General features: G+C 39.3%; 1 protein-coding gene across 4 annotated transcripts in view; it reads left to right on the forward strand.

Annotated features, from left to right (window-relative positions):
- The window catches only part of Nt5b (5' nucleotidase B), a 744444-nt gene that overhangs the window by 311648 nt on the left and 405843 nt on the right, over window positions 1–26953 (forward strand). Inside the window, exon 1 of one of the 4 annotated variants that reach the window (XM_068226138.1) lies at window positions 25492–25650. The exons of the other annotated variants lie outside the window; for them this stretch is intronic. Coding sequence (XP_068082239.1) covers window positions 25514–25650 — 137 coding nt within the window. The 5' untranslated portion in view covers window positions 25492–25513. Of the gene's footprint in view, window positions 1–25491; window positions 25651–26953 lie in introns of those variants that run through there. 4 annotated transcript variants of the gene reach the window in all.

Genomic DNA, 26953 nt, shown 5'->3' on the forward strand with positions numbered 1-26953 from the left:
TAAAGTGAATGTTCATAAATTAGTCTCAGTTGATACTTCATTAAAAGAACTCGTAGCCAGACAAAATTAACTAAGCAGCATGACAACATATACATAAGTTTATAAAAATTTTTGCTTCTGTTTTTGATTCTACAGGAAAGCTGTCAGTTACATATAGTTTTTTACAGGGGAAACTTCTTTCAAGATATTTGAATACAGACCTAAAAAGTATGTATTTCAATGTATTTGTGATGGAAGTCGTTAACTACCTATACCTTTGAAATTACTGGTATATTTCAAGTCATTACTTCCATTTGCGTGTCATCGGGAGTTCTATCGTTGGATTCACTGAAATATATAGGGAAGACACATTCTGTTGAATATAGAAAGAAGAAGAAATCCGAGTTTTAGGCCCTTGTCTAGTTGGGTTTCTAACCCTCAAGTGTTTTACTAGGAACTGTGCCCGGCATTTTCAAGTGTCCGCTCTATCCGAAAGTCAGTAGTTAGTGGCCTAGTTTCTGATGAAACATATGAAGTTAGAATCCAGAAGAATTTCTTCTATATTAATCGAGGTGTCGAAGATGAAAGCAGTAACAAAGGCCTACTGTCTTTTCTAATCAACGCAACAATGTAAAATCTTCGCGTCCATGCTGTCTTGGACTGTATTGTCTCCGCTGTTGAATTTTCCACGATTATAATTTATACTTAGAAGTATGCGGTAGAGCTAAATTTCCAGTTCTTTGAAAAATAAGTACGGGGTAGAGCTAAATTTCTAAGTTATTTGAAAAATGTAAGAAAAGCTAGGTAAACAATTGATAGGGAAATTGGCACCTGGGTGACAGGTGTCGTGCTACATGCGACCGTGACGTATGCGACCCATGCGCCCGGTACCACTAACGACCGCATTATCTGCAACTGTGCCGGATGCGACCGGTGTTGGTAACTCAGTTTTCATTTTAATGAGCAATGCCATCATCCGAGATAAGGATCAGAACCAGAAAAGGCTAGAAAACACGCAAAAAGTTATAGCACTCCTTACCAGTAGGGAATGAAATTGTTCTTTGTTCTGTTCAATTTCTGTTCAAATAACGAACTACTACAACCGTAAACCGTGCGCAACATTTAATTATGTACAATGAATTAGTCGTCGGGAAATACAGCCTATATAAGTCTTTGCGGAGAACAATCCCAACGATTCCGTGAAAGGTTTTAAATAATAATTAATTAATACATTTATATGACGAAGGCTTAAGTAAAACATGCATACATTGCATCATACACAAATGTAATATCTAAAACCAACTCAAGAACTTGTCGTTGAAAAATAAATCAATGTAATGTATGATTTGGAATGCCAAAAACAGAGATAATCCTTTCCCAGAGAAAATATAGGTGGGTCATAAATAATGCAAAGAGATATTTTAAGGTCAAACCCCTAAAATAAGAGGGGGGTGTGTACAATCAGGTAATTCTATACTGAATCCTAAAGTAACACAAGTTAAGTTATATTTTAACGAAGACTATATTTGTTTTACAGTTACCTTCTATAAATACCATCCTTGGAGATCATCAGGGTCAGTCCTTGGATTTTCGGAGAACAGAGATGTCTGAGAAGCATCTTCCTAAGTTGCTTTTGAAGAATTTACTGCGAAGTAGCAGCACTAAGCGCAATGTCACTTGAACCACTCCGAAGCAGATACTACCCCTGCTTTACATAACAATCCTGGGGAAAACCGGTAATTTTTCAACACGAAATATGGTGATGCGTTTTCGTTTTATCCTACAACATGCCCATAATGGAGCCGCGTTTCTGTGTCTGGGAGAAGGAATTCAACAGATTATCTCATTGCCTTACGGCTATTTCTGGAGACGGACTGGGTTCGAATCCCCTGTCGACCATGCTCGAAAATGGTTTTTCGTTGTTTCCTCATTTTCATCATCTCCAGTCAAATGCCAGGATGGTACCTGTCTCATGGCCATGACCACTTCCTTCCCCTTCCTAGCCCGTACAATTACACCCACAGCAACACCCTCACACAGTAGTACATGTAGCTCACTCCCATGAGGTGTACTGGGAAAAGCAGCTAGAGATCTGGCGAGTCGAACATGGCCTCGGATAGACGCGGCAATAAAAGTCATGTGCTAAAAGTATAAAATTTGAAAACGTTCAAGGTAAGCGTAAGAAGTGATAGCATTTATTCAGATATTTTGAAGTTTCGTAAGATCATGTTATATAATCAAAGCACATTCCAGTATATACAGGATCAAGTAATATGCTTAAATCACGTGGGAGAGAATGTCATATTTGGATCTACAAGCATGAATTTAGGGATAGGATACTTTATAGTTCGCAGCAAGGTGCAAGGAGCTCGAGTCCCTTTTAAAATAATTATGAATTTCTGTCGTGATGAGCAGTTTTTCAGCATTACCTATGTAATAGTTTGCAGCCTAGTTTGGAAAACTCTTCGTATTTTATTAATTCGAAAATATTCTAATGACACTGCCCGCAATAATATTGCTACAGTCCTATTGTGTGTCAACCATATTGTTTCCTCAACGTAGGCCTAGTTCTTGGAAATTACTTTACGTTAAAATGTAGGACAGAAACGCTTGTCACTCGGAAAGTCACAGGAAAGGATATGCAGCTTGTAGGTGATGAAAAGTAGGAGAGGGTCATATACGCTGTAGACCAGCTCTCGCCTGGAGAAACCTAGAATCTTGGCACGAGGAAGGATTCATGTGAAAAGGGTACAGACAATTCCACATCATGAACTTATTTTGTATGCCGGATTATAAGACAATAGAGTATGATGATATTGCTAAAATAATATAACCTATAGCATAGCGGTATAATAATTCGTGTAACATTGTTGTGATTTGATTACTTTACCAAGAAATCAATGAAAATAGAAAATATCACGAACATTGTGTGGCAGAAGTTATCTAGCAAACGTCATACAAAAAAATATAAGTACATTGGGGTGCTGATCACCATGTCCCAAGTCTTTAAAATGAAGCAACAACAACTCCAACCTATCGTTGAACAAGGGCCATAGAGGCTCCATACGATAGGCCTTGACTTTGCCATCCACAAAACTAACACCTTAAATCCTACACATACAGTTAGTAATGACTTTTTTCCTAACACTTAAGAAAGTACAGGGCCTTTATTAGTTCTACCGAATCCAAATGAGTTCTATCCAAAGAGCCAGACAATTTTCTCTCTTCCGTCAGATATATTTTGTCATCTAATGTGCATGTAATCCGACAAATATACTCTTTTGTATTTTTGTGTTTAATATTCGGTTTAAAGTAAAACCTTCATATATGCGATTGCTGCCTGGGAGACAGATTACCTCGGTTCGAGCAGGGGTATTTCAGCCGCCTTGACAAAGAATACTGCAGTGCATTGGAAACGTCGGCAAACTGTACGTAATGTACAGAAAACGACACGGTTCAACCCATAAAATAAACTAAATAATCGTGAATTAAAGTTGCTAAGCACGCTGCCTCGTGCCGTATTGTGAAACTTGGAGTCTCGCGCGTAGATCCACAGTGTTGCTCTTGACTATTTCTTTACAGCTAGAATTAATTATTCACTTCTTATTCTTTTTCCTGACCATTTTTTCAATTACTTGAAGTCGACACTATTTATTTATTTATTTATTTATTTATTTATTTATTTATTTATTTATTTATTTATTTATTTTAACCTTGTTTTACGACCGAATACCCTTCCTAACGCAAACTCTTTTATGAGAGAGTTATTCAGTATTGCATATACCTGTGATGGTTGGTACTATGATATGTCGTTTGTAAATGAGGACTTGTATTAAGACGAACACAAATGTCCTGTCCCCCAAACTCGATAAGTTAACCGGACGCGACTAAAATCCCCAGGAAGACCCACTACGCTAACCATTCACTCAAAGAGCCAGACAATTTTCTCTCTTCCGTCAGATATATTTTTGTCATCTAATGTGCATGTGATCCTACAAATATACCCTTTTACATTTGTGTGTTTAATATTCGGTTTAAAGTAAAACCTTCATATATGTACATTTTTTCATATTAATGGAAGTTCCATAAGAGGGCCACAAAATTAATTCACATGTTCAAAATGACGTATTGCTGAAGATATCGTAACGTCGTTGATGTAACCTGCAAGTACTAAATCCGAATATTCATTAGAAGTAAATCTAGTACAGACAATTTCGTCGAAATTGGATAAATTTATTGCTCAAATTTTGTACAAGGAGATATATTTATTGTAACCGTACAACAGGGTTACAGATTCCATTAAGGATTTATTATTATTATTATTATTATTATTATTATTATTATTATTATTATTATTATTATTAACCCGATTCTTTAGATTTTATATTGTGTTTTTCATCATTTAGACTCTAATAATTAGGTATCACGCATATTATTTTATTTAATCATATGTTAAGGGAATTTGGTTTGTAATTAGTCTGTATATTATTAAGTGAGATTTGTTGGTTTCAAATAGTCATGCTGTGGCTTGTAACTCTGGCCAGATTAGCTGGCATAGTATTTTGCAATCGAGGCTATGTTTAACCGAGAATGTATTGAGCAAGTAGATTTTCCGCTGACACGTGCAAGGTAGTCATCGGTAGTCCGCGTGCGCAAGCTAATACGACACATGACTGATGACATCAGTGTGCGGGCACGTGATTTCGACCGAGTGTCTGTATTCGCCAGCTACCGTATGCTGAGGTAGAAGGAATGACCAGAGAGTAGGGAGATGAGTGGTTATCACGAGGTTATAAAAGTCGATGCAACAGTGGTGAGAAGAAGGAAGAGTGATGGTCAGTGGTCTAAGAGTGGTTGTCAGAGCTAAGAGGTGTGTTTGAAGAAGTCTTAGAATCATCGAAGAGGTCTACGAGTGGTGGTTGGATCCGAGTAGAGACTGGTACTGTGCTGACAATGAAACATCATCTTCTTGTGAGGATGGACTTCATAAGGTGTTTCAATAATATTTTCCAATTTCTTACAATCTATTGAGTAGACGTAACTACATTGGAGCTTTCTACACTCGTACATGGAATGTAGGTCAACTCCAGGTTACATAAGAAGATAACGGCAGACGGCTCCCGATTTCAGCTCATTGGTTTTTCCAGGAATTTCAAGTTCAACAGCGGTATGTGCAGACATCAGGGAATCGCAGCGTCAGACATGTTATGCATTAATAACATGCAGAAGAATGTAATCAGGGACGATATCATATTTCACTTCAAGTTCATGCCAATAGCTTTCTTTGTTTAGATTAACCTTTCTTTTTGATTGTAACAACAAGTCTCACTGATATATAAATATTTTGTGTTATATTAAAGTACGCCAGTGCGAGTTCATTGTGACGTAATGTATAGTCATAAATTCAGTTTTCTTTTCATAATAATAAGTACAGGTACAATTCTCAGTTGTGGAAATGTAACCGTAATCTACCATTGTCCTGATCCATATTCCTGTATATTGCCAGACGTGTGAGTTTATCACCTCACGCCTTGAGATAATTGAGATAAGAGGCATGCTCTACCGAATTTTGTTGTTTTGTTATATCAACTGGCGCTCAACAAATGTTATGTATATTGTGTGAGAGAGATGAAGGTGTAAGAGTAGTGGTAGGAATAGCCTCATTATATGAAACTCTTCAAGAGTTATTCTGTCTTGCATATTTTGGAGTTGACAACAATGCTTCCATTAAAAAGGACAAAAATTACTCGTGTGCAGGTTGGAAGAGTGATCTGCGAAAATTGACCCTGTCATTGAAATGTCACAGTTCCAGTCCCAATCACCATAGAAACACGCAATAGTGTATAGGCCTACATCCCACTACTTGGGTTGGCTTCAGGAAGAGAATCCAGTCATTAAACAGGACCAGTTACACATGTGCGACATAGCTCGCATTTGATACTCCACCGAATATTATTATTGTTAATAATAATAATAATAATAATAATAATAATAATAATAATAATTTGAAATGTTGCAATTCGATTGCGTGTGATTAGAAAATGACAGGAATGAGTTAAACTTTGCCATTGACAACCAGAACTTCGTTTCTCGGAAAGTTTTTTTAATTTGGATCAGCCCAAAATTAGTAAGTTTTGACCGTGCTTACACTTGATGTGACGTGACAAAACAACTGTCAGTTTCTCGCTTTAAACCATTATTCATATTGATTGTCAGTTAATATCTTTTTAGGTTTGTATCTTCCTGGAGAAATTTATTTTTACTTCTTGCTGACAAATGACCTGTTAAAACAGTATATTCAAATTCTAGAATAATTATTCTTATCGATAGGCCTATATATTCATGAGGTTTGCTGATAAGATTTTGTACATCTTTATTAAGACAAACTTAGACGAGTTTCATCAACCACCGTCTGGAATTTGACTAAATTCTTATATTCAAATTATCCTAGTTCAAAATATCTTCTACTGACAAGTTCGAATACTTTCTTCAAACGTATGAAATAAACTCTGTTTAATTCCTTCCTGTTTAATAGATGCCTGGACGGAATGCTATATATAATTCTATATGTTCTTGTTTATATTACAATCCAGCAATTATATTAAGTAAAGTTTGGTTTGCGGGGCCTCTAAAGATTGTGCAATTTGCATTGTATGTCAGACTAGTTACAGTTTGCATTCAGCCTTTAACTGGGTGTAATTTTTTCGTTCTCTTAATATGTACATGGTCATAATGTTGTGTTACTTCGTAGGTCGATGTCTGTCTGAGAGATTAGTATGGATTTAAAATGTAAAATTATTTCTTATATATAGTACAATTTGCTTTATGTCGCACCGACACAGATAATTCTTATCGCGACGAAGGGATAGAAAAGGGCTAGGAGTGGGAAAGAAGCGGCCGTGGCCTTAATTAAGGTACAGCCCCAGCATTTGCCTGGTGTGAAAATGGGAAACCACGGAAAATCATCCTCAGGTCTGTCGACAGTGGGGTTCGAATCCATTACTTCCCTAATGCAAGCTCACAGCTGTGTGCCCCTAACCACACGGCCAACTCGCTCGGTAGGTATTTTATTTCAGTACTAGCAAGATACCCGTGCTTCGCTACGGTTTTAAGCTGGAAGTTATTATTCAAAGATTCACATTTTGGAGAGGCCATTGATAGCAGAGACTGTAAAATACGCCCTCAGTTAGTACGTCAAACGGTTTTGGGGGAATGATTATTTATTTTCTGATTTAACACTCATTTGAACACCATACGGAAGAATTTGAATATTTTAAACCCTATCTTGTTTAACTTCTAGGATGTAAAAGAGACCAGCCTGTGAAATTTTGATTTTGTACGTCGAAAAGTAATGGAGGAATTAATGCTTTCTTAAGGGGTGAATTTTTAAATATATTTTTTGAGCCAGGATCGAACCTGCCAAGTTGGAGTCAGAAGGCCAGCGCCTGAACCGTCTGAGCCACTCAGCCCGGCTCTTTACTTTTAAAGATGATTCCAAATACAAATTTTCATTTCTGCAACATCTTCAGTTTTTGAGATGTTAGTATCCTCGTAATAGGAATTCAACAATTTTCCGTCCGTTCTACACCCCCTTTAAGTGGATTTTACGAAAAGAAAAAATACGTGTTTCTTTATCTTTAAAGGAGATTCCAAATACCAATACCAATTTTCACTTCTTCAGATTTTGAGATATCAGTATCTTAATAAAAATAATTCAACCCCGCTTGCAGTTCTTTTACCCCCTCCCCTCAAGTTATTTTTCCTAAAACAAAAAAAGGATGTTTTACTCTATTTTTAAAAGAGATTAAAAATACTAATTTTTACGTTTGTAACATTTCCGTTTCTTTTAGATATACTCATTTTAAAAATTAACCCCCTTTGTCAGTCCCTTTAAGTAGGTTTTTCAAAAACAAAAAAATACGCGTTTCTTTATTTTTAACCCTATAATACTAACATACGTAAATTTAACGTGTATGCGTCATATAACTGTGTACTGCTCCTTCCCGTCTTACCCCCACCAGACGACCTCCCTGCAGTGCTTTCACTGATCAGTGTGGTCGATGTCACCACAGCGTTTTGATGCATGAGTGAGGAGCGGATTACAGGAGAGTTCATTTTCTGTAAGTCACTGCGGGTTTTTTTTACGTATTGTTAGTATTAACGCATTATAGTTGGTACGGGACTTGGATATTTTCATATGTGGGTTGGTTGCTCATTCCGGATGGTTGCTTTGTAGTTATTATGCATGCGACTTTCCAGGTCACTATGGATAAGCGAGGAGAGAAACAGTAGTTCATTTGACGTATTCTTGACGAGCTGGATGAAGATGAGAGCGGGGAAGACAACCGTTTAGACAGTGAATGAGAGTATAAAGACTCCGATGATGATCCAAATTATTCGCCCAGTGACAATGGTTCCGAAGATAATTTCGACTGTAATCCAGATTTACGAACTTCTGTTGAAATCCAGCAAATTGAGCGACCATCGAAAGGGAAATCTCAAAAAGGAACTAAGAACAGGGTAACAGAAGTGACTACTTCAAACAGCTCACCTTCAGTCTCTCAACCTCTAGAACAGCTTATTGTTGACCGTGAAGTGCATAAACTTGCTTTTAAGGATGGGCGTATGTGGAGAACAACAACTGATTCTAACACAGGAAAATACTCAAAAAAGAACATAGTTCATCTCCGACCAGGACCCACGTCGAACGTAGCTGATCCACGTAAGTATTTTGAATTATTCTTTACTAACAACATAATGGAAACTATTCTTCTAAGAACGAACGAAGAAATATCTAGACAAAGGGAGAGCTATACAATCCATAGCCCAACAGTATGTGAAGTATCTATGGAAGAGCTAATAGCTGTAATTGGTCTCTTGATATTTGCGGCATCTCTCGAGGGCAATCATTTTCCCTCACGCATGTTGTTCGATGACTCACTGTGTGGCTCTAGATACCGAGCTACCATGTCGAATGAGAGATTTAATTTTTTTGTCAACTTTTTACGTTTTGATGAACGAGCAACCAGGGAAGAACGAAAACAGGCAAGCAGGCTTGCTCCAGTGAAAGAGATTTGGGATTCACTTGTGGAGAAGTGCTGGAGGAATTATAAGCCAGGTTCTTACTGCACGATAGATGAACAGCTCGTAGGCTTCCGCGGAAAGTGTCCATTCAAGGTTCACATTCCTAATAAATAAAGCGTGGATTTTTATGCAGTAACAGTTTAGATTGCAAACTAATTTGGTTAGTAGGAAGTGTCGTCCACCCGCTCTTCTATAATGCAGCAAGAGTAACATACATTACAGGGGTTCTGATGGGTCGTACCCCTAATGTTTATGCAAACCTCATAGCATAATCGTTATGAAGGAAGACGACACTTGCTACTCGCTTCAATAAGTGTGCATTCTAACCTATTAATGCATCAAAATCCGGGCTCTACTAATAAACCTAATAAAGATGGAATCAAAATCATAATGATGTGTGACAGTGGGTATCATTATATGATAGACGCCATACTTCAATCACACCAGGCAAATGCTGGGGCTGTACCTTAATTAAGGCCACGGCCGCTTCCTTCCAACTCCTAGGCCTTTCCTATCCCATCGTCGCCATAAGACCTATCTGTGTCGGTGCGACGTAAAGCCCCTAGCAAAAAAAAAAAATACTTCAATCAAAACGTAAACAGTTGACTAAATAAATTAATCTCTCGTTCGACATGGTAGCTCGGTATCTAGAGCCACACAGCGAGTCATCGAACAACATGTGTGAGGGCAAATGCTTCTCCAACGGGAGAAGCCGTGGCTTCCTACTATGTCGAGCAGTTGGTACAAACAATAAAAGGAACTCACGGAAATATCACCATGGACAATTGGTTTACCAGTATACCGCTGGTGAAGAAGCTTGTGGATGACTACCAGCTCACAGCCGTGGGGACGATAAAAAAGAACAAGATAGAGCTACCTCGAGAATTTATTGACTTGAAGTATAAAAATCGAACTATACGAACGTTTTTATTTCTACATTCAGAGGAATATGATATGTCATGAGTTGACTTCAAGTCGAGGAGAAACAAGCTTGTAACCCTTGTATCAAGCATGCATGAAAGCAAAAGCATCCACACTTCTTCAAGGAAACCCGAAATGGTACACACGTACACTGACACAAAAGGGGTTGTTGACACACTTCAGCAAATGTGTTAACACAGGTACTGTGGCCGGAAAACTATGCTTCTTTTATAATGTGCTAAACATAGCTGGAATAAATGCTTTTGTAGTTTACACGCACTAGTTTTACAAACACAATCCTGGTGGGAAAGTAAATCCAATGAGCAGACTGCAGTTCCTTATCGATCTACACAGGATGCTTGTGACACCATGCAACAGAGAAGAATTTCCGGATCCAGTGTTGGATTGTCTCAGCATCTTAAAGAGCATTATAAACACTGCCCTTGGTCAGGAGCGAGCCCCTGCAACAGTTGAACAGACGGGGAAGAGGAAATACTGCTCCCTATGCAGTTACAAGATGAGACGCATGACTACGACCTACTGCAGCAGATGTGGAAAGCCTGTCTGCGGTGAGCACCAGAAAAGAATGTGCCCTCAGTGTTAGGTGTAACATTTCTGAAGACATCATATAGTGAAGTGTTAAATCATATGCTTCGTTCCAGGAAATGTTTGTACAGTAGTGAGTTTTGAATTATAAATATAATGTTGAGCAAATAACTTTAGACTATGATATATTTTTATTACGGTAGAAATGCAAGGAACTGTAGAGTTATCTGTTGTTAAATTAATTGTAAACATTCTTAATTCTTTAATAATACATTACTTCTTGCAGCAATGTGGAGATTACTTATTGTTTTAGCGTAGATATGCACATGCACGTAAATTTTACGTATGTTAGTATTAAGCAACTAGTGAATAATGTTAGTATTCTAGGGTTAAAAATAAATCTATTTATCACTGTAACATCTTGAGTTTTTGAGATATAAGTATCCCCAAGAAGGTATTCAACCCCTTTCTCACCTTTTTCACCCCCTTTAGAGGATTTTTCCGAAAGCAAAAACACACGTGTTTCCTTATTTTTAAAGGAGTTTCCATACCAATTTTCACATCTGTAACGTTTTAGGTTTTTTGTATATACTGTATATATGCTCATTTTAAAAATGTACCCCCTTTAACACTTCCCCTTAAGTGGATTTTCAGAAAACAAATTATGCGTGTTCCTTTAATTTACAGGAAGTTCTAAATACCAATGTTCACGTCTGTAACATGTTACCTTTTTTGAGATATATTCCTTTTAAGAATTCACCCCCTTTTGTCACTCCTGTTCACAACCCTTGAAGTAGATTTTCCAAAAACAAAAAAAAATTACGCGTTTATTTATTTTTTAAAGGAAATTCGAAATACTAATGTCCATGTCTTTAAACTGTACAGTTTACGAGATAAGATACATTCATTTAAAAATTTACCCCCTATTTTAAGCCCTTAGCGAGGGTATATCCAAAAATCCTCCCTTAGTGAGCACCTAAATTGTAATATGGAGGTATCCCCAAAATTTCATTTCTTTATATCTAGTAGTTTTGGCTCGGCGATGATGAATCAGTCAGTCAGGACAAGTTACTTTATATGGTGTCCGGACATTTCGTACCACGGACATTCCGTACCACTTGATTTTTTAGGACATTTCGTACCACCTAGGCTGTTATCTACCTGCGAACGGTTTTCCCGTAATCCCAATACATTTACGCCAGGACAACCCGTACCACTCGATGTCAAATTGGAATTCCATTTCCACGCCAGCGGGAGTACTGAGCCTGACAGACACACTTTAGAAATCAGAAACAAAAATAATTCACATTTGCTGAAGAACACTTCTATTCAGTTTTAATAATAGTCCTTTTAACTATACATATCACTTATGTTTGCGTAAATAGGCCCTATTGTCACAAGAAAGTCGATTTTTAAAAGTATAAATCCTGAAATAAAACAATGCAGTAGAATAATATACATGGTGTTCGGGCGCAATATGCCTGACGAGCATAAGGATGGATAATATTGCCATTATTGTGAATATTTATAAACTACTTCATTATTTCACTACCATGTGAGTAAAATGCCGGCCCAGTGGTGTAGGGGTAGCGTGCCTGCCTCTTACCCGGAGGTCCCGGGTTCGATTCCCGGCCAGGTCAGGGATTTTTATCTGGACCTGAGGGCTGGTTCGATGTCCACTCAGCCTACGTGATTAGAATTGAGGAGCTATCTGACGGTGAGATAGCGGCCCCGGTCGCGAAAGCCAAGAATAACGGCCGAGAGGATTCGTCGTGCTGACCACACGACACCTCGTAATCTGCAGGGCTTCGGGCTGAGCAGCGGTCGCTTGGTAGGCCAAGGCCCTTCAAGGGTTGTAGTGCCTTGGGGCTTGGTTTGGTTTGGTTGTAAGTGAAATAAAAGATTCTGATGAACTGGCCGATATGGGCTTGAAGGTCACGCGGAAATAGGATACTGCTGAAAGGTATGACGAATGACGAATACGAGATGTACCAGTTAGATCAGTTGCACTCGACGGAAGGTTACACCAGTAGTGGTCACACTGTGGGGAGGCTTCTGCGCCAATAATGGACAATGAATATACATATGAAGTACATTCATTAGGATATTGTTTTTACTTCGCATTACTTCCCACTCTTTCAAATGGTACGGAATGTCTTCTCCTAAATATTTTAAAGTCATCGGCTGATATTTCGCAGGTAATCAGACGGTCAATGTCCTAGAACCACTTTATATATATAGATTATCGTAATGTATCTTGTGCTATACATATTTACGTAGTGATGAAATCCGTGAGTTACTTTTCACGTCTTCATAATGTGTGGGATTTGTTGTTATTCATTTGTTATGCATTTTTGTAATAAACATATTTGTATTCCGTGCACGTCAATCTGAAAGAGACTCATCGATTCGAAATTGACGTGCTACAACAACAGCAACAACATATGAAAACCGAATTCAGCTAATTCTTAGTTTCGTTAAATGTTATTTTGAATTAACCGTCCTCTTGAATCGTGTATTTACACGTTATATTCTGCCCAGAAGTACCTTTGTTGAGGTATAATATTTACAATGCACTATATCGTCTGATGTGGTCTAGGACATGTTTATTACTTTTCACAGATTTGTCTCAGTCTTATCCTTGACTTTGAAAATTTGAAAGTGACGAGATGTGAGCGGCACTCGTAATACTACTCTTTATTCAATCAGTTCCTGTGAAAAATGGTGTGCAGGCGTCTTTTCTAGGGCTTGTTGGTTTAGACATCTCGATGGGCTTGGCAAACTCGTATCTTGTAGCACAACCTGCCCTGGGGAGGAAACCAACGGGAAACTACCTTGCTCGTCATTTCTTTAGTACGCCCATTCGTAATGCCAGTTTTCTAAGGCAGACGAAGGTGAAATTGTTGGGGATTCAACTAGCCTTCATGCTGAGGACTTCCATAAACATAATATACTTTCACATATTGTGACAATCAGTTCGGAATTACTTGCCTGCTGTAGTGCTTTGCGTCACAAAATGCTGATAAAAAGAAGTGTTCTGGTCCGAATTGTATTTCAAGCATGAATTTATGACTGACTTGAAGGTCTAGAACAGAGTGCACTCACCATCGTTAAGATCATTGAGTAATTTGTTGAGAATGAAGCAATTGTTTTTCAATGTCGATTAAGTTAATATAAATTATAAGCTTTTCAGTCCGTCGAACACTAATATAGCACGTAGAAAACTTCAAAATACCTGAGAAAAATGAACAATTTACAAATATTTTATAGTGTTCTAAGTGTTATGTATCTATATTCGACAGACTGAAAAGCTTGCAAGTAATGTAGATTATTGAGCAGTTACGAAATGTGCTGCGTTGGTCAAGCAAACCGACAGCAATGCGATGGTGGGACGAGTTGCTCTGATCACTTAACGTATAAGTGAGAGGGGTCCGTTATGTTGGTCATTCGTCTCATATCGTCTGTTTTTCCTGGGAATACACAAATTTAGTAAGCGGTAAAAGGCATGCGGAATGATAAATATCTCCATGGGCTTGCTTCCTACGAGTATTTATTGCGTATGACTGTTCACCGTCCACGATCACGTATGTTTAACTACTGTAGACTCTTTTAGTATTATATTTCTAGATAAGAAAGAATTTCACATTCTATATTATACTCTGTTATTCCTGATACTTCATTCAAAATTCAGCTGTAATTCCTTGTTGGGTATGTGACATCTACTGTAAATGGAACTTTCATATATTTTCGTTCTTTTTTTCGCGTCACATGTGGAAAAAGTAACTGGGAATATTTCTCCGGAAAACAGGACTAGTGTGTATAGAAAGTGTATCTTTCCTTTCCCGGGATATTAAGCTACATATATATATATAATATGTCCTGACGGACTGACTGACTGATTCACCGTCGCCGAGCCAGAACTACGGGACATAGAGAAATAAACTTTTGGGGATACATTTATATTAGAGTGTAGGTACTCAATAAGGGAGGATTTTTGGATATTCCGTCGCTAAGGGGGTTAAAAGGGGGGTGGGGGTGAATTGTTTAAATGAGATCATCTATATCTCAAAAACTTAAAAGTTTACATACGTAAAAATTGGTTTTTGGAACCTCCTTTAAAAATAAAGGAACACGTACATTTTGTTTTCGGAAAATCACATGAAGCGAGCAGAAAAAAAAGGTGAAAAAGGGGTTGAATACCATTTATGAGGATACTTATATCTCAAAAACAGAAGATGTTACAGTCGTGATAATTGGTATTTGGTAACTCCTTTATATAAATAAAGAAACGCGTATTTTCTTTTGTTTTGGGATAAATGACTTAACGAGGGAGGGTGAAAGGATGTGAAAAAATTGAAAACTTATATCTCAAAAACGGAAGGTTACAGACGTGAAAGTTGGTGTTTGGAATCTCTCTTAACGGGCTTGGGGTGGAAAAGGAGTTGATTTTTTTTTATGAGGATACTTATATCTCAAAAACTGAAGATGTTACAGACATGTCGATTTGTATTTAGTATCTTCTTTGAAACCTCCGTGGCCCAGGCGGCAGCGCGTCGCCCTCTCACCGCTGGATGCCGTACTTCAAATCCCGGTTACTCCATGTGAGATTGGTGCTGGACAAAGCGGAAGCAGGACAGATTTTTCTCCGGGTACTCCGGTTTTCCCTGTCATCTGTCATTCCAGCGACACTCGCCAATATCATTTCATCTGCCAGTCATTAATCATTTTACCCCAGAGAGTGTGACAGGCTTCGGCAGCCGGCACAATTCCTGTCCTCGCCGCTAGATGGGGCTTCATTCATTCCATTCCTGACCCGGTCAAATGACTGGATACAGGCTGTGGATTTTCATTTCATCTTCGGTGCCGCTTCCGTACCCGGTGTGCAGACTTAGGGATGATAAAATTTAAAATGAAGTGCAACGATACCTGAAGTAGCAGAAAGGAGAGATCCTTCCTTTATGCTTGCCAGAAACCCATCATCCCGCCCAAAAAAGTATTCTTACTTACATAGGAGAATTAAAACTGAGGCTGTGTAAATTAGCTGATTGCGACCATGTGCTGTGTTTCTATTGGCCGGCCAATGTTCGCGATGTGTTCCTATTCGCCGGACAAGCTTCCTAATGTCTCTGGCAGAGCTCGCATCGAGTGCAAGTACAGGGCTGCCAAATTTGCTGAAAGTAAGAGAACCACGAATTTCACTTGTTTTGTCACTAACCTACCCTACCGCCGGGCTGAGTGGCTTAGACGGTTAAGGCGCTGGCCTTCTGACCCCAACTTGTCAGGTTCGATCTTGGCTCAGTCCGGTGGTATTTGAAGATACTCAAATACGTCAGCCTCGTGTCGGTAGATTTACTGGCACGTAAAAGAACTCCTGCGGGACTAAATTCCGGCACCTCGGCGTCTCCCAAAACCGTAAAAGTGTAGTTAGTGGGACGTAAAACAAATAAGATTATTGTTATTATTATTATTATTATTATTATTATTATTATTATTAACCTACCCTACCCTAACCTATCCAGACCAATGGAGGTGTCACGCGGGATACTAGAGGCCTGAGGGCCGCTCCGCTGCATCTAACCTTGGGGCTTACGCCCCCGAACCACCTTTGTTGGCCCCCAGGCCAATGCTCTAACCAATCCAGTCCAATCGTTTTGTCACTAAGAATGCATAAGTTGGCAAGCCTGCTGAGTGTTACGTGACGTCGCCCGAGCCGCGCCATGTTGGATGTCTAACCTCACTTTTCGCACACTTTCAAACTAAATAAACAGGTGTTCTTTTGTTTTCGGAAAATCCGCTTAAGGGGGGTGGGTGACTGAATTGAAAAAGTTGAATTCTTTATATGAGGATACTTATATCTCAAAAATTTAGAATGTATCGGGCGAGTTCGCCGTGCGGTTAGGAGTGCGAGCTGTGGGCTTGCATCCGGGAGATAGTGGGTTCGAACCCCACTGTCGGCAGCTCTGAAGGTGGTTTTCCGTGGTTTTCCATTTTCACACCAGGCAAATACTGGGGCTGTACCTTAATTAAGGCCTCGGCCGCTTCCTTCCCATTCCTAGGCCTTTCCTGTCCCATCGTCGCCATAAGACCTATCCGTGCCGGCGCGACGTAAAACAAATAGCAAAAAAACAGTATAATGTTACAGACGTGAAAATTGATATTTTGAATGTCCTTTAAAAATAAACACGTCTTCCTTTTTTTGGAAAATCCACTTAAGGTGGTGAAAAAATTGAAAAATTAGTTGAATTACTTTTATGAGGACACTCATATCTCAAAAACTGAAAGTGTTACAAAAGTGAAAGTTGGTATTTTGAATCTCCTTTAAAAATAAAGGAACACGTATTTTTTCTTTTCGGAAAATCCACTTTAAGGGCTGAAAACCGGATACATGTTTAAAATGAGTACCAGTACATCTACAGTAACGGTATATATCAAAAACTTAAAACATGTTACAGACATGAAACTTGGTATTTGGAAAGTCCTTTAAAAATACAGGAACACGTGTTTTTGTTTTTGGAAAAGGCACTTAACGGGGACGAAAAGAAGTGAAAAATGCGCTTAATAATTTTTATGAGGATGCTTATATCTCAAAAACTGAAGATGTTACAGGCGTGTAAATTGGTATTTGGAATCTCCTTTAAAAGTGAAGAAACACTTATCTTTTCGTTTTCGGGAAATCCACGTAGGTGGGGGTATGGGTGGGGGAAGGACTGATAAAGGGGTTGAATTATTTTTATGGGGATATTTATATCTCAAAAACTGAGAATGTTACAGACGTGGATGTAGGTAATTAGGAATATCCCTTAAAAATAAAGAAACTTCCTTTTTTCACCTTGAGAGACGACTGTTATATCGCATGGTCATCTTAGCCCCAATAGGCAATACCACAAAACGTGGTTTACAAAAAGTTTCTGGGGTAAATGAAACTCAATTTTTCTGTGAGTTTTTATACTTTCGGGATTTTCAGATAATACGTAACTGGTTTCCAGATAGTGAATTGAGGGTTAAGATATAATTCCGATGAATACGCTTGCTTATCGTCTTATCAATATAATCTCAGCACGTCATCAGTGAATATGAACACTCATGTGAATTGCTGTAAGAGAGATGAAACAGATGTCACCATAGATCGGTCAACAGCTTAGCTATTTTTAAGCATTTGTACATTGCTGTATCAGATTCAATTTTATCTAGATTGATATTTTCATGGTCCTTGGTCATGTTAAAATAGCTTCTTGGGCTCTTGCTGTGTCAAGAAAACGGGGAAAGTTTCTTAACGTTTCGCTTTGAAAGAGTATACTGACATAAAGATGACGGTGGGTGCAAGCTTCCGGCTTCAGCACGAACTGCTCATTGCCAGTCTATTAATTTTATGTCTGTGGGTAGAACCGAGCGATCACCCATTCAGGTACTCTCCACGCCCAATGTTGTTTAACCCTCCAAGTGGCAAGCGCCTGATATCAGGCGTTTTATGCGTTTGCCCAGTGGCAACGCCTGATATCAGGCGTTTTGACATGCTCTTTATTTTATTTCGATAATCTTATTATTATTCATCGAAATGTGCTAATTACGAATAAATTGAAGGAGAAATGTTCGGCCATAATCATGAAATAGTTTGTATAATAACATCTTACACTAATCTAGTGTAAATCGTTGCCAAAGTAGCGTCATAATTCCGCTATCTTTTGCTAGCTGCTACATACTCAGCGGCCGGCCACACGAATGTCTCAGCTGAGTCAGCTATATTTAGTCGCCAGTTTTCCTTCTGATATCAATCTGAAGTGTTGATATGCACTAATCTCAGCAATACTGAATCATTTCCTCACAGGAACAGTGAATAAATCTTCAAAGGGACTGTCTCAGATTGTTTTAGGTACAAAACTTGAACCTAGGCAAACCGTTTACTTTAGGCAAGGTGACGTTCTACTGGTTGCTTATAAAGAGACGAAAACAAGGAAACCAGTCTATTGTCTCACAACGGGATGTTACACTGAGGGAAATGAGGGGTTGAAACCGCTACTGATTCATAAGTACAATAACTTCATGGGAGGTGTAGATAATAAAGGTAAGTGCATTTTCCATGCCACTTGTTCCAGACCCACTAGAAGGTACTGGAAGCAGTTTTTTTTTCAAATCTTCTAGATATAACATTATTTGACACATACGTCCTGTACATAAAGAACACTGATAAGCCTTTAGCAAGACGAGACTTCATGATCACTATAGTTAGGAGATTGCTAAATGAACAGTTCCCAATTCCAGTTGTGAGGCCAACAGGTCATGCAGGAGGCCCCTCTCATGCTCTCGAAATATTGCCACAGAATAACAATCGCCTATGTGTTGTGTGCTTGAAAGTAAAGAAGAATAAGAAGGAGAAGAAGTCTACATTCTGGTGTCGAGGATGTAATGGTGGTATTCACCAGGGGTGTTACAAACTAGTGCACTTCTGGAGGCCTCACAATCATGGAGTAAAAAGAAAGACCCACCCAAGTGACTGTGAGTGAAATGTAGGCCTACAAGTGGCAGCATACAATCGTTGTATACATTGTTGTATAATTTTTCCAGCTAAGAATAGTATTATGAACTATATACTGGTACGCACCTATTTACTATGAACTGGTGCTTCTTTTGTATATGTCATTTTTTTAAATTTACCTAAATATAAACATTTTATATATAGCAAAACTTTTGCAAAAATAAATAATATAAACAAATTCAACATATTTTTGGTCTTACACTTTGTGGATGATAAATAACAGCTTTAGTATCATCATCTTATTCCTTGTACTTTTGAGGATAAAAGGGTGTGCTGTTTATGTATGTATAACAAGTCAACGATTTTTAACACAATTTATACTAAGAGTCTGCAACAGCTGTAAAATATCGCTGCCATTACAGGATAAATGACCGCCACTTCGAGGGTTAATTGAATGCAACAGAGGCATTACTGCTAGCTTTCGCAGGAACAATACAATTTATTCTTGAGCACTGGAAGGTTATTTAATGACGCTTTTATTGCATTTTGGAAAAATATGATGGGCAGCTGGAATTTCAGCATCTGTCGTATGCACCGCCTCGGCTACTTCGTTTAGTTCTGCTGCCTCGTAAATCAGTTTATATGGAGTAGCTAGATTAGACTGCTAGTGTCGAGGTTGGACGTATGCGGCAGAGGTATTTTTATTATTATTATTATTATTATTATTATTATTATTATTATTATTATTATTATTATTAAAATAATTGAAAGCCACCTCAAATAGGGTGCTCGATATGTCGATGTAGAGGGTGAAGCGAGGAAAATGTAAGGATTTTTGAGGTAAGCTGAAGCAGCTATTAAATGAACATAGGATGAATAAACCATGAGGTTCTTGGTGAAGGAGTTTGTAAATATCCCTTTTAGTGAGTAGAACACTTAATGTTCCTTTCCCAGCATTATGTTAAGTTTATATACCAGTACTGTGTGTTATTCAAGACCAGTGAATTCACATTGCCACTGGGTACCGAGCGGTATACTAGCATTTTTCAAATATTTTTAAAATCCACGGTACGAAAATTGATTCGTCGTCAGAGATGAGAGTGGTTGCAATATTTAAAAAAAAGACCAGTAATGCCCTGGAAGTCTCTTGAGGAGATAAATAGAAAGTTTTCACTATCTGTGACCTTGGCACTAGCTTTATGCCCGATGAGGAAATAAAAACATGATTGAAATATTTAGAATGCAATTAATTTAAAAATAGTTCTTGAATAAAATTATCTTAAAAATCAAAAGCTGAAAACTGGGGTTCGTCTGCTTGGGAATTAATAATAATAATAATAATAATAATAATAATAATAATAATAATAATAATAATAATAATAATAATAATTTGCTTAACATCCCTTCAATTGCTGTAGATTTTATTCCGCAAGGGTGTAACGTACTGTAACTCTACGTCATGGAGTTGTCACTTTTTCCTAAAATGCTACCGACCTCAGCCGGTATCGAACCTGTTATTTTGGGAACAGAAGACCAACGACTAACAGACTACTCCACTGAGCTCGGTTATTAATAATCTGTTGCCGGGCTGAGTGGCTCAGACGGTTAAGGCGCTGGCCTTCTGACCCCAACTTGGCAGGTTCGATCCTGGCTCAGTCCGGTGGTATTTGAAGGTGCTCAAATACGTCAGCCTCGTGGCGGTGGATTTACTGGCACGTAAAAGAACTCCTGCGGGACTAAATTCCGGCATCTCGGCGTCTCCGAAAACCGTAAAAGAGTAGTTAGTGGGACGTAAAACAAGTAACATTATTATTATTATTATTATTATTATTATTATTATTATTATTATTATTATTATTATTATTATTATTATTTTCTTCCCTCTTCCTCAAATCTAGACCAAAGCTGTGCCATCTCTGGGAGACCATGTCGGGAGATACCAGCCCATTCACTGCTATTCGCTTTTCAAAGAAGTCTTCGCGGACGATACAAGGCAAAAACACTTTAAGAATGATCACCCTGGTGCACGGCAGACTATCGTTAAATTAGCATTTTAAATATGTTCCCTTTTTGACAATTCACCTCACAATATCGACTTTCTTAAATCAAACTTCTGTTGTTTGCGAGCGTGAATCTTGTAATATTATCTATAATCACACATTCATTGTTATACTAGCAGATCAGACCATATTTCTAAAACAAAATGCAGAATGCTGAATTATTATTATTATTATTATTATTATTATTATTATTATTATTATTATTATTATTATTCATGGTGTGGGTTACTGTAGTCACGTCCTAGTTCGTGAACCATAGGAAACGGCTGAGTGGCCTAACAAGTGATCCTGAGAGTCGGGATACCAGTTGCTATGGAATTGGTGTGGGCATCTCGGACATATCCTGAGTCAAGGCCCTCTTTGTGCTCAGACGGCTAGGACTACACAATACACCGGTGGTCCCTAACCCGTTAGAGGAGAGATCCTCACTTGGACTATGTGCATGTAGGGTAGCATCCTGCTTCATGAATTTACCGAGCTCAGAGCATTTTAAGCAAGCCTCGGACCTATGGGAGTAACGGAATCCCACTCCCATTTGACAGGCGAGGGACTCCTTGGAAACAACTTGGCGAACGAAATGGAATTTGATGGGGAGTTCTCAGTATTAATGGGGCTTATGGAAGGAAGAAAGTAGAACTGGCTGAGTCAGCAAAGAGGATGCATCTGGATGTGCTAAGAATAAGTGATATTTGGGTATGGGGAGATAACGAAGAAGAGATAGGAGATTATAAAGTGTACTTGACGGGTGTTAGAAAGGAAAGGGCAGAGGGGTAGGGCTGTTTACCAGAAATACCATAGCACGCAACAGAGTTTCTGTTAGGAACGTAAATGAGAGAATGATGTGAGTAGATTTGGCAGTTGGAGGAATTAGGACGAGAATTGTCTCCGTGTATTCACCATGTGAGGGTGCAGATGAATATGAAGTTGACAAGTCTTATGAAGCATTGGGTGACATCGTAGTCAGGGTCAACAGCAAGAATAGAATAATGCTAATGGGCGATTTCAGTGCGAGAGTTGAAACAGAACTGAAGGATACGAAAGGGTGATTGGTAAATGTGGGGAAGATACGAAAGCTAATCTGAATGGGAAGCGTTTACTGGACTTCTGTGCTAGTATGGGTTTAGCAGTTACGAATACATTCTTCAAGCATAAATCTATTCACCGCTACACATGGGAGGCTAGCGGTACCAGATCGATAAAAGACTATATCTTAACCTACTTCGAATTCAGGAAGTCTATTAGGAATGCACGAGTTTTCCGGTGATTTTTCGATGATACAGACTACTATCTGATCTCTAGTGAACTAAGTATCTCTAGGCCTAGCTGGGATAGAGAAAGTAAAATCTGTCTGCAAACGAATAAGGGTAGAAAATCTCCAGGACGAAGAAATTAGACAGAAGTACATAGATATGATTAGTGAGAAGTTTCGAACAGTAGACAGTAAGCAGGTTCAGGATATAGAAAGAGAATGGGTGGCATACAGGGATGCTGTAGTAGAAACAGCAAGTGAATGCCTAGGAAAAACTGTGTGTAAAGATGGGAAAAAGCGATCATCTTGGTGGAATGATGAAGTGAGAGCAGCTTGTAAACGTAAAAAGAAGGCTTATTAGAAATGGCTCCAAACAAGGGCCGATACAGACAGGGAATTGTATGTTGATGAAAGAAACAGAGCGAAACAAGTAGTTGTAGAATCCAAAAAGAAGTCATTGGAAGATTTCGAAATAACCTGGAAAAGCTATGTCAAGCAGCAGGGAAACCTTTCTGGACAGTAATAAAGAATCTTAGGAAGGGAGGGGGAAAAGGAAATGAACAGTGTTTTGGGTAATTCAGGTGAACTCATAATAGATCCGTGTAGTAAGCAATCTGGCCTATGCTGAAATTGATGTCAATTTAGTCTTCGAAAGGCTAATTTTCATATCATACTCATTGCACCTATTTTCTAGTTCCGAGATATTAGACTGCAGGCTTTCGGCACAATCTGCCATTAAGACCAAGTCGTCAGCATAGGCCAGACTGCTTACTACATTTCCACCTAACTGAATCCCTTCTTGCCACGTTATACCTTTCAGCAGATGATCCATCTAAACTACGAACAACAAAGGTAAAATATTACAGCCTTGTGTAACCCCTGTAAGTACCCTGAACAAAGAACTCATTCAGCCATCAATTCTCACTGCTGCCCAATAGTCAACATAAATGCATTTGATTGATTTTAATAATCTACCTTTAAATCCATAGTCCCACACTATGGCGCACATCTTTTCCCTCGGTACCCTGTCATATGTTTTCTCTAGATCTACGAAACAAACACAGCTGCCTATTCCTCTCGTAGCATTTTACAATTACCTGGCGCGTACTGAAAATCTGATCCTGACAGCCTCTCTGTGGCCTGACACCATACTGGTTTTCATCCAACTTCTTCTCAACCACTCCCGGCCGAAACTATCTTTACATCGGTCTGTTTTCAAACCAACTATGCTTTACGGCAGCGAAAGCTGGGTGGACTCAGGATATCTTATTCATAAGTTAGAAGTAACAGACATGAAAGTAGCGAGGATGATTGCTGGTACAAACAGGTGGGAGCAATGGCATGAGGGTACTCGGAATGAGGAGATAAAGGCTAAGTTAGGAGTGAACTCGATGGATGAAGTTGTACGCATAAACCGGCTTCGTTGGTGGGGTCATGTGGGGCGAATGGAGGAGGATAGGTTACCTAGGAGAATAATGGACTCAGTTATGGAGTTTAAGAGAAGTAGAGGGAGACCAAGACGACGATTGTTAGACTCAGTTTCCAACGATTTAAAGATAAGAGGTATAGATCTAAATGAAGCCACAGCACTAGTTGCAAATAGAGGAATGTGCAGCATTTAGTAAATTCACAGAAGCTTGCAGACTGAACGCTGAAAGGCATAACGGTCTATAATGAAAATGTATGTATGTTGTTATTATTATTATTATTATTATTATTATTATTATTATTATTTACCGAGCGAGTTGGCCGTGCGGTTAGGGGCGCGCAGCTGTGAGCTCGCATCCGGGAGATAGTGGGTTCGAGCCCCACTGTCGTCTGCCCTGAAGGTGGTTTTCCATGGTTTTCCATTTCTACACGAGGCAAATGCTGGAGCGTTCTTTAATTAAGGCCTCGGCCGATTCCTTCCCACTCCATCGTCGCCATAAGACCTATAGACTTAAAGCAAGTTGTAAGAAAAAGTATTATTATCATTTACATTTAGGATCTGGAGCCGGCCCCGTGGTGTAGGGGTAGCGTGCCTGCCTCTTACCCGGAGGCCCCGGGTTCGATTCCCGGTCAGGTCAGGGATTTTTACCTGGATCTGAGGGCTGGTTCGATGTCCACTCAGCCTACGTGATTAGAATTGAGGAGCTATCTGACGGTGAGGTAGCGGCCCCGGTCTAGAAAGCCAAGAATAACGGCCGAGAGGATTCGTCGTGCTGACCACACGACATCTCGTAATCTGCACGCCTTCGGGCTGAGCAGCGGTCGCTTGGTAGGCCAAGGCCCTGCAAGGGCTGTAGTGCCATGGGGTTTGGTTTGTTTGGTTTATTTAGGATCTGGTATATTTTTCCTGTACCTACTTCATGCGTACTTACATCGTAGAAGATGACAATATATTTTGCTCCACCGCTCCAAAGGCCTAATACAAAGTATCGTCTAGTTACATAAAAGTTAGCTTTCGTCATATTCTAGAGTGCTTTGTATTGTTCAGACTATTAATGTAGAATTACCAGCTTCGGGCTTTTCGTATTATTTTTTTTCAAATTCTTACTGTGTAGAAATGAATTCAAAGGAGAAATGGAAGTACTAAGGGACCTATTTTTGGTCAAGCCAGGTAGCTTTCAGTGTTGTTTACAGTAAATTATTTGATCGTATAGAGTAATTGTACAGTTAATCTTCCTGCACAAACGCTTTGGCAGCGAATTGAGTTACTGTCACAGTCACAACCACAGACGTAATTTGAGAATCGCTTTAGATATTCTTATCGAATATGTTATGTAGTGTACGGTGCAATAATTCCCCGACAGGATTCCTCTCAGATTTCTGTCGGTGTACCGGGATTCCCCAACTCAGCTTATCTTCCCCCCACCACACACCCCAATCACTACTGTGCACGGTATACCTAGTTTGTTATATTATATATTACTAAGCTGAAATGTCCGAAACTGTCAAAAACCAATAGCATTTTCACTTAAAAGACATGCTTTGATACTGTGAGCATGCTATATTTTCTGATTTAAAAGGGAACCGCTGTCATGGCTTTCACTGCCCGTTGTTCGAAATACACAGAGTGCATCGGTGCAATATCATATTCTTTCATACCTAGGCGTGACAGTGCGCATGCGTCAAGCATCCGCACACTGATGTAGCGAGCTCATCATTGTAGTGGGAGCAGTAACGTTTGGTCACGGTTGTGGTTGTAGTGGGTATTCCACGATGAGTGCGTGTGGAGTTTCAGACTTCTTTTCTGCCGGGATGTCTGTAATTTACAATGGGGAGAACTACAAGGTTGATAACGTCAATGGTGTACCAAATGAAGGTCGAGAAGAAGAACGTGACAACCCGGAGAACGCGTAAGGCTGTTGTGTTTCCTATGTATTTTATGTTTCGTTTTATACTAGGAGTACCGGTACCCTTCGAATGTAAAGTTGGTTGATTGTGTCATCTGCCATCATGTGCTCATACAACGTGCCTTACATTTTTACTGCTTTTTGAAAATCATTATTTTTTTGTTTAAAAAGCACGTTGATATTTATCTGTGTCAGTGTGACATAAAGTACTGGTATATTGTAAAAAAATCTTTACGAATATTATAATTCAAATTCTTCGTCCATACTTGTTATAGTACAATATACATACACAATTACAGATGTAGTTTTCATTCGACAAGGGTTTTTTTTTAAAATGGAATGGAAGCCAACGTCGCGGAGTTGTCACATTTCCCTAAAATTCTACTGACCTCAGCCGTATCGAACATGCTGTGTTCTCCCTAGGACCTTTGTAATGGGTGCACCCCCCAGCCATTTTCACTGACCGACCGGCTAACATAACCTAGATATCCGCTAGTTACATAATATTTCAAGTTGTTACGTCGCACCGACATAGATAGGTCTTATGGCGACGATGAGATAGGAAAGTGCTAGGAGTGGGAAGAAAGCGGCCGTGGCCTTTTTTAAGGTACAGCCTTACCTGGTGTGAAAATGGGAAACCACGGAAACCATCTTCATTGCTGCCGACAGTGTGGTTCGAACCCACTATTTCCCGAATGCAAGCTCAGAGCTGCGCGCTCCTAACTCACTCGGTTTACGTGATATCAATACTTATTTCAGTCATTGAAAACTTACAACCTGTTTTCCAGTCAGGACCGGGTCAGGGGTGGAATGAATGAAGCCCCTTCCTACGGCGAGGATAGGAATTGTGCCGGCTGCCGAAGCCTGTCTCACTCCTCTGGGGCAATGATTAATGGCTGACAAATGAAATAAAATGATAGTGGAGAGTTTTGCTGGAATGAAAGATGACAGGGAAAACCGGAGTACCCGGAGAAAAACCTGTCCCGCCTCCGCTTTGTCCAGCACAAATCTCACATGGAACCCAGCGGTGAGAGGCCGGCGCGCTGCCACCTGAGCTACGGAGGCTACACATATTTCAGTCATTATGTGTTCCCAATTAATATGTAAACACAGTAAACTGTTTATTTAAATGAAAAATCTTCATTACTGTCAGCATAATTGCGCAATTTACATCGGAGTTCAGCTTATGACGTAGTGTCGTGCACGAGCGGTGTCTGGATTAGGCGTGGAATCGCACGCGAGCACTCGATTCCGCGGGACGTAACAAACCAGTCTGGCTCTCCACAGCAACCGAGTGATTATGAAC

This window comes from Anabrus simplex, chromosome 2 (assembly GCF_040414725.1).
Source record: "Anabrus simplex isolate iqAnaSimp1 chromosome 2, ASM4041472v1, whole genome shotgun sequence".
NCBI lineage: Eukaryota > Metazoa > Arthropoda > Insecta > Orthoptera > Tettigoniidae > Anabrus > Anabrus simplex.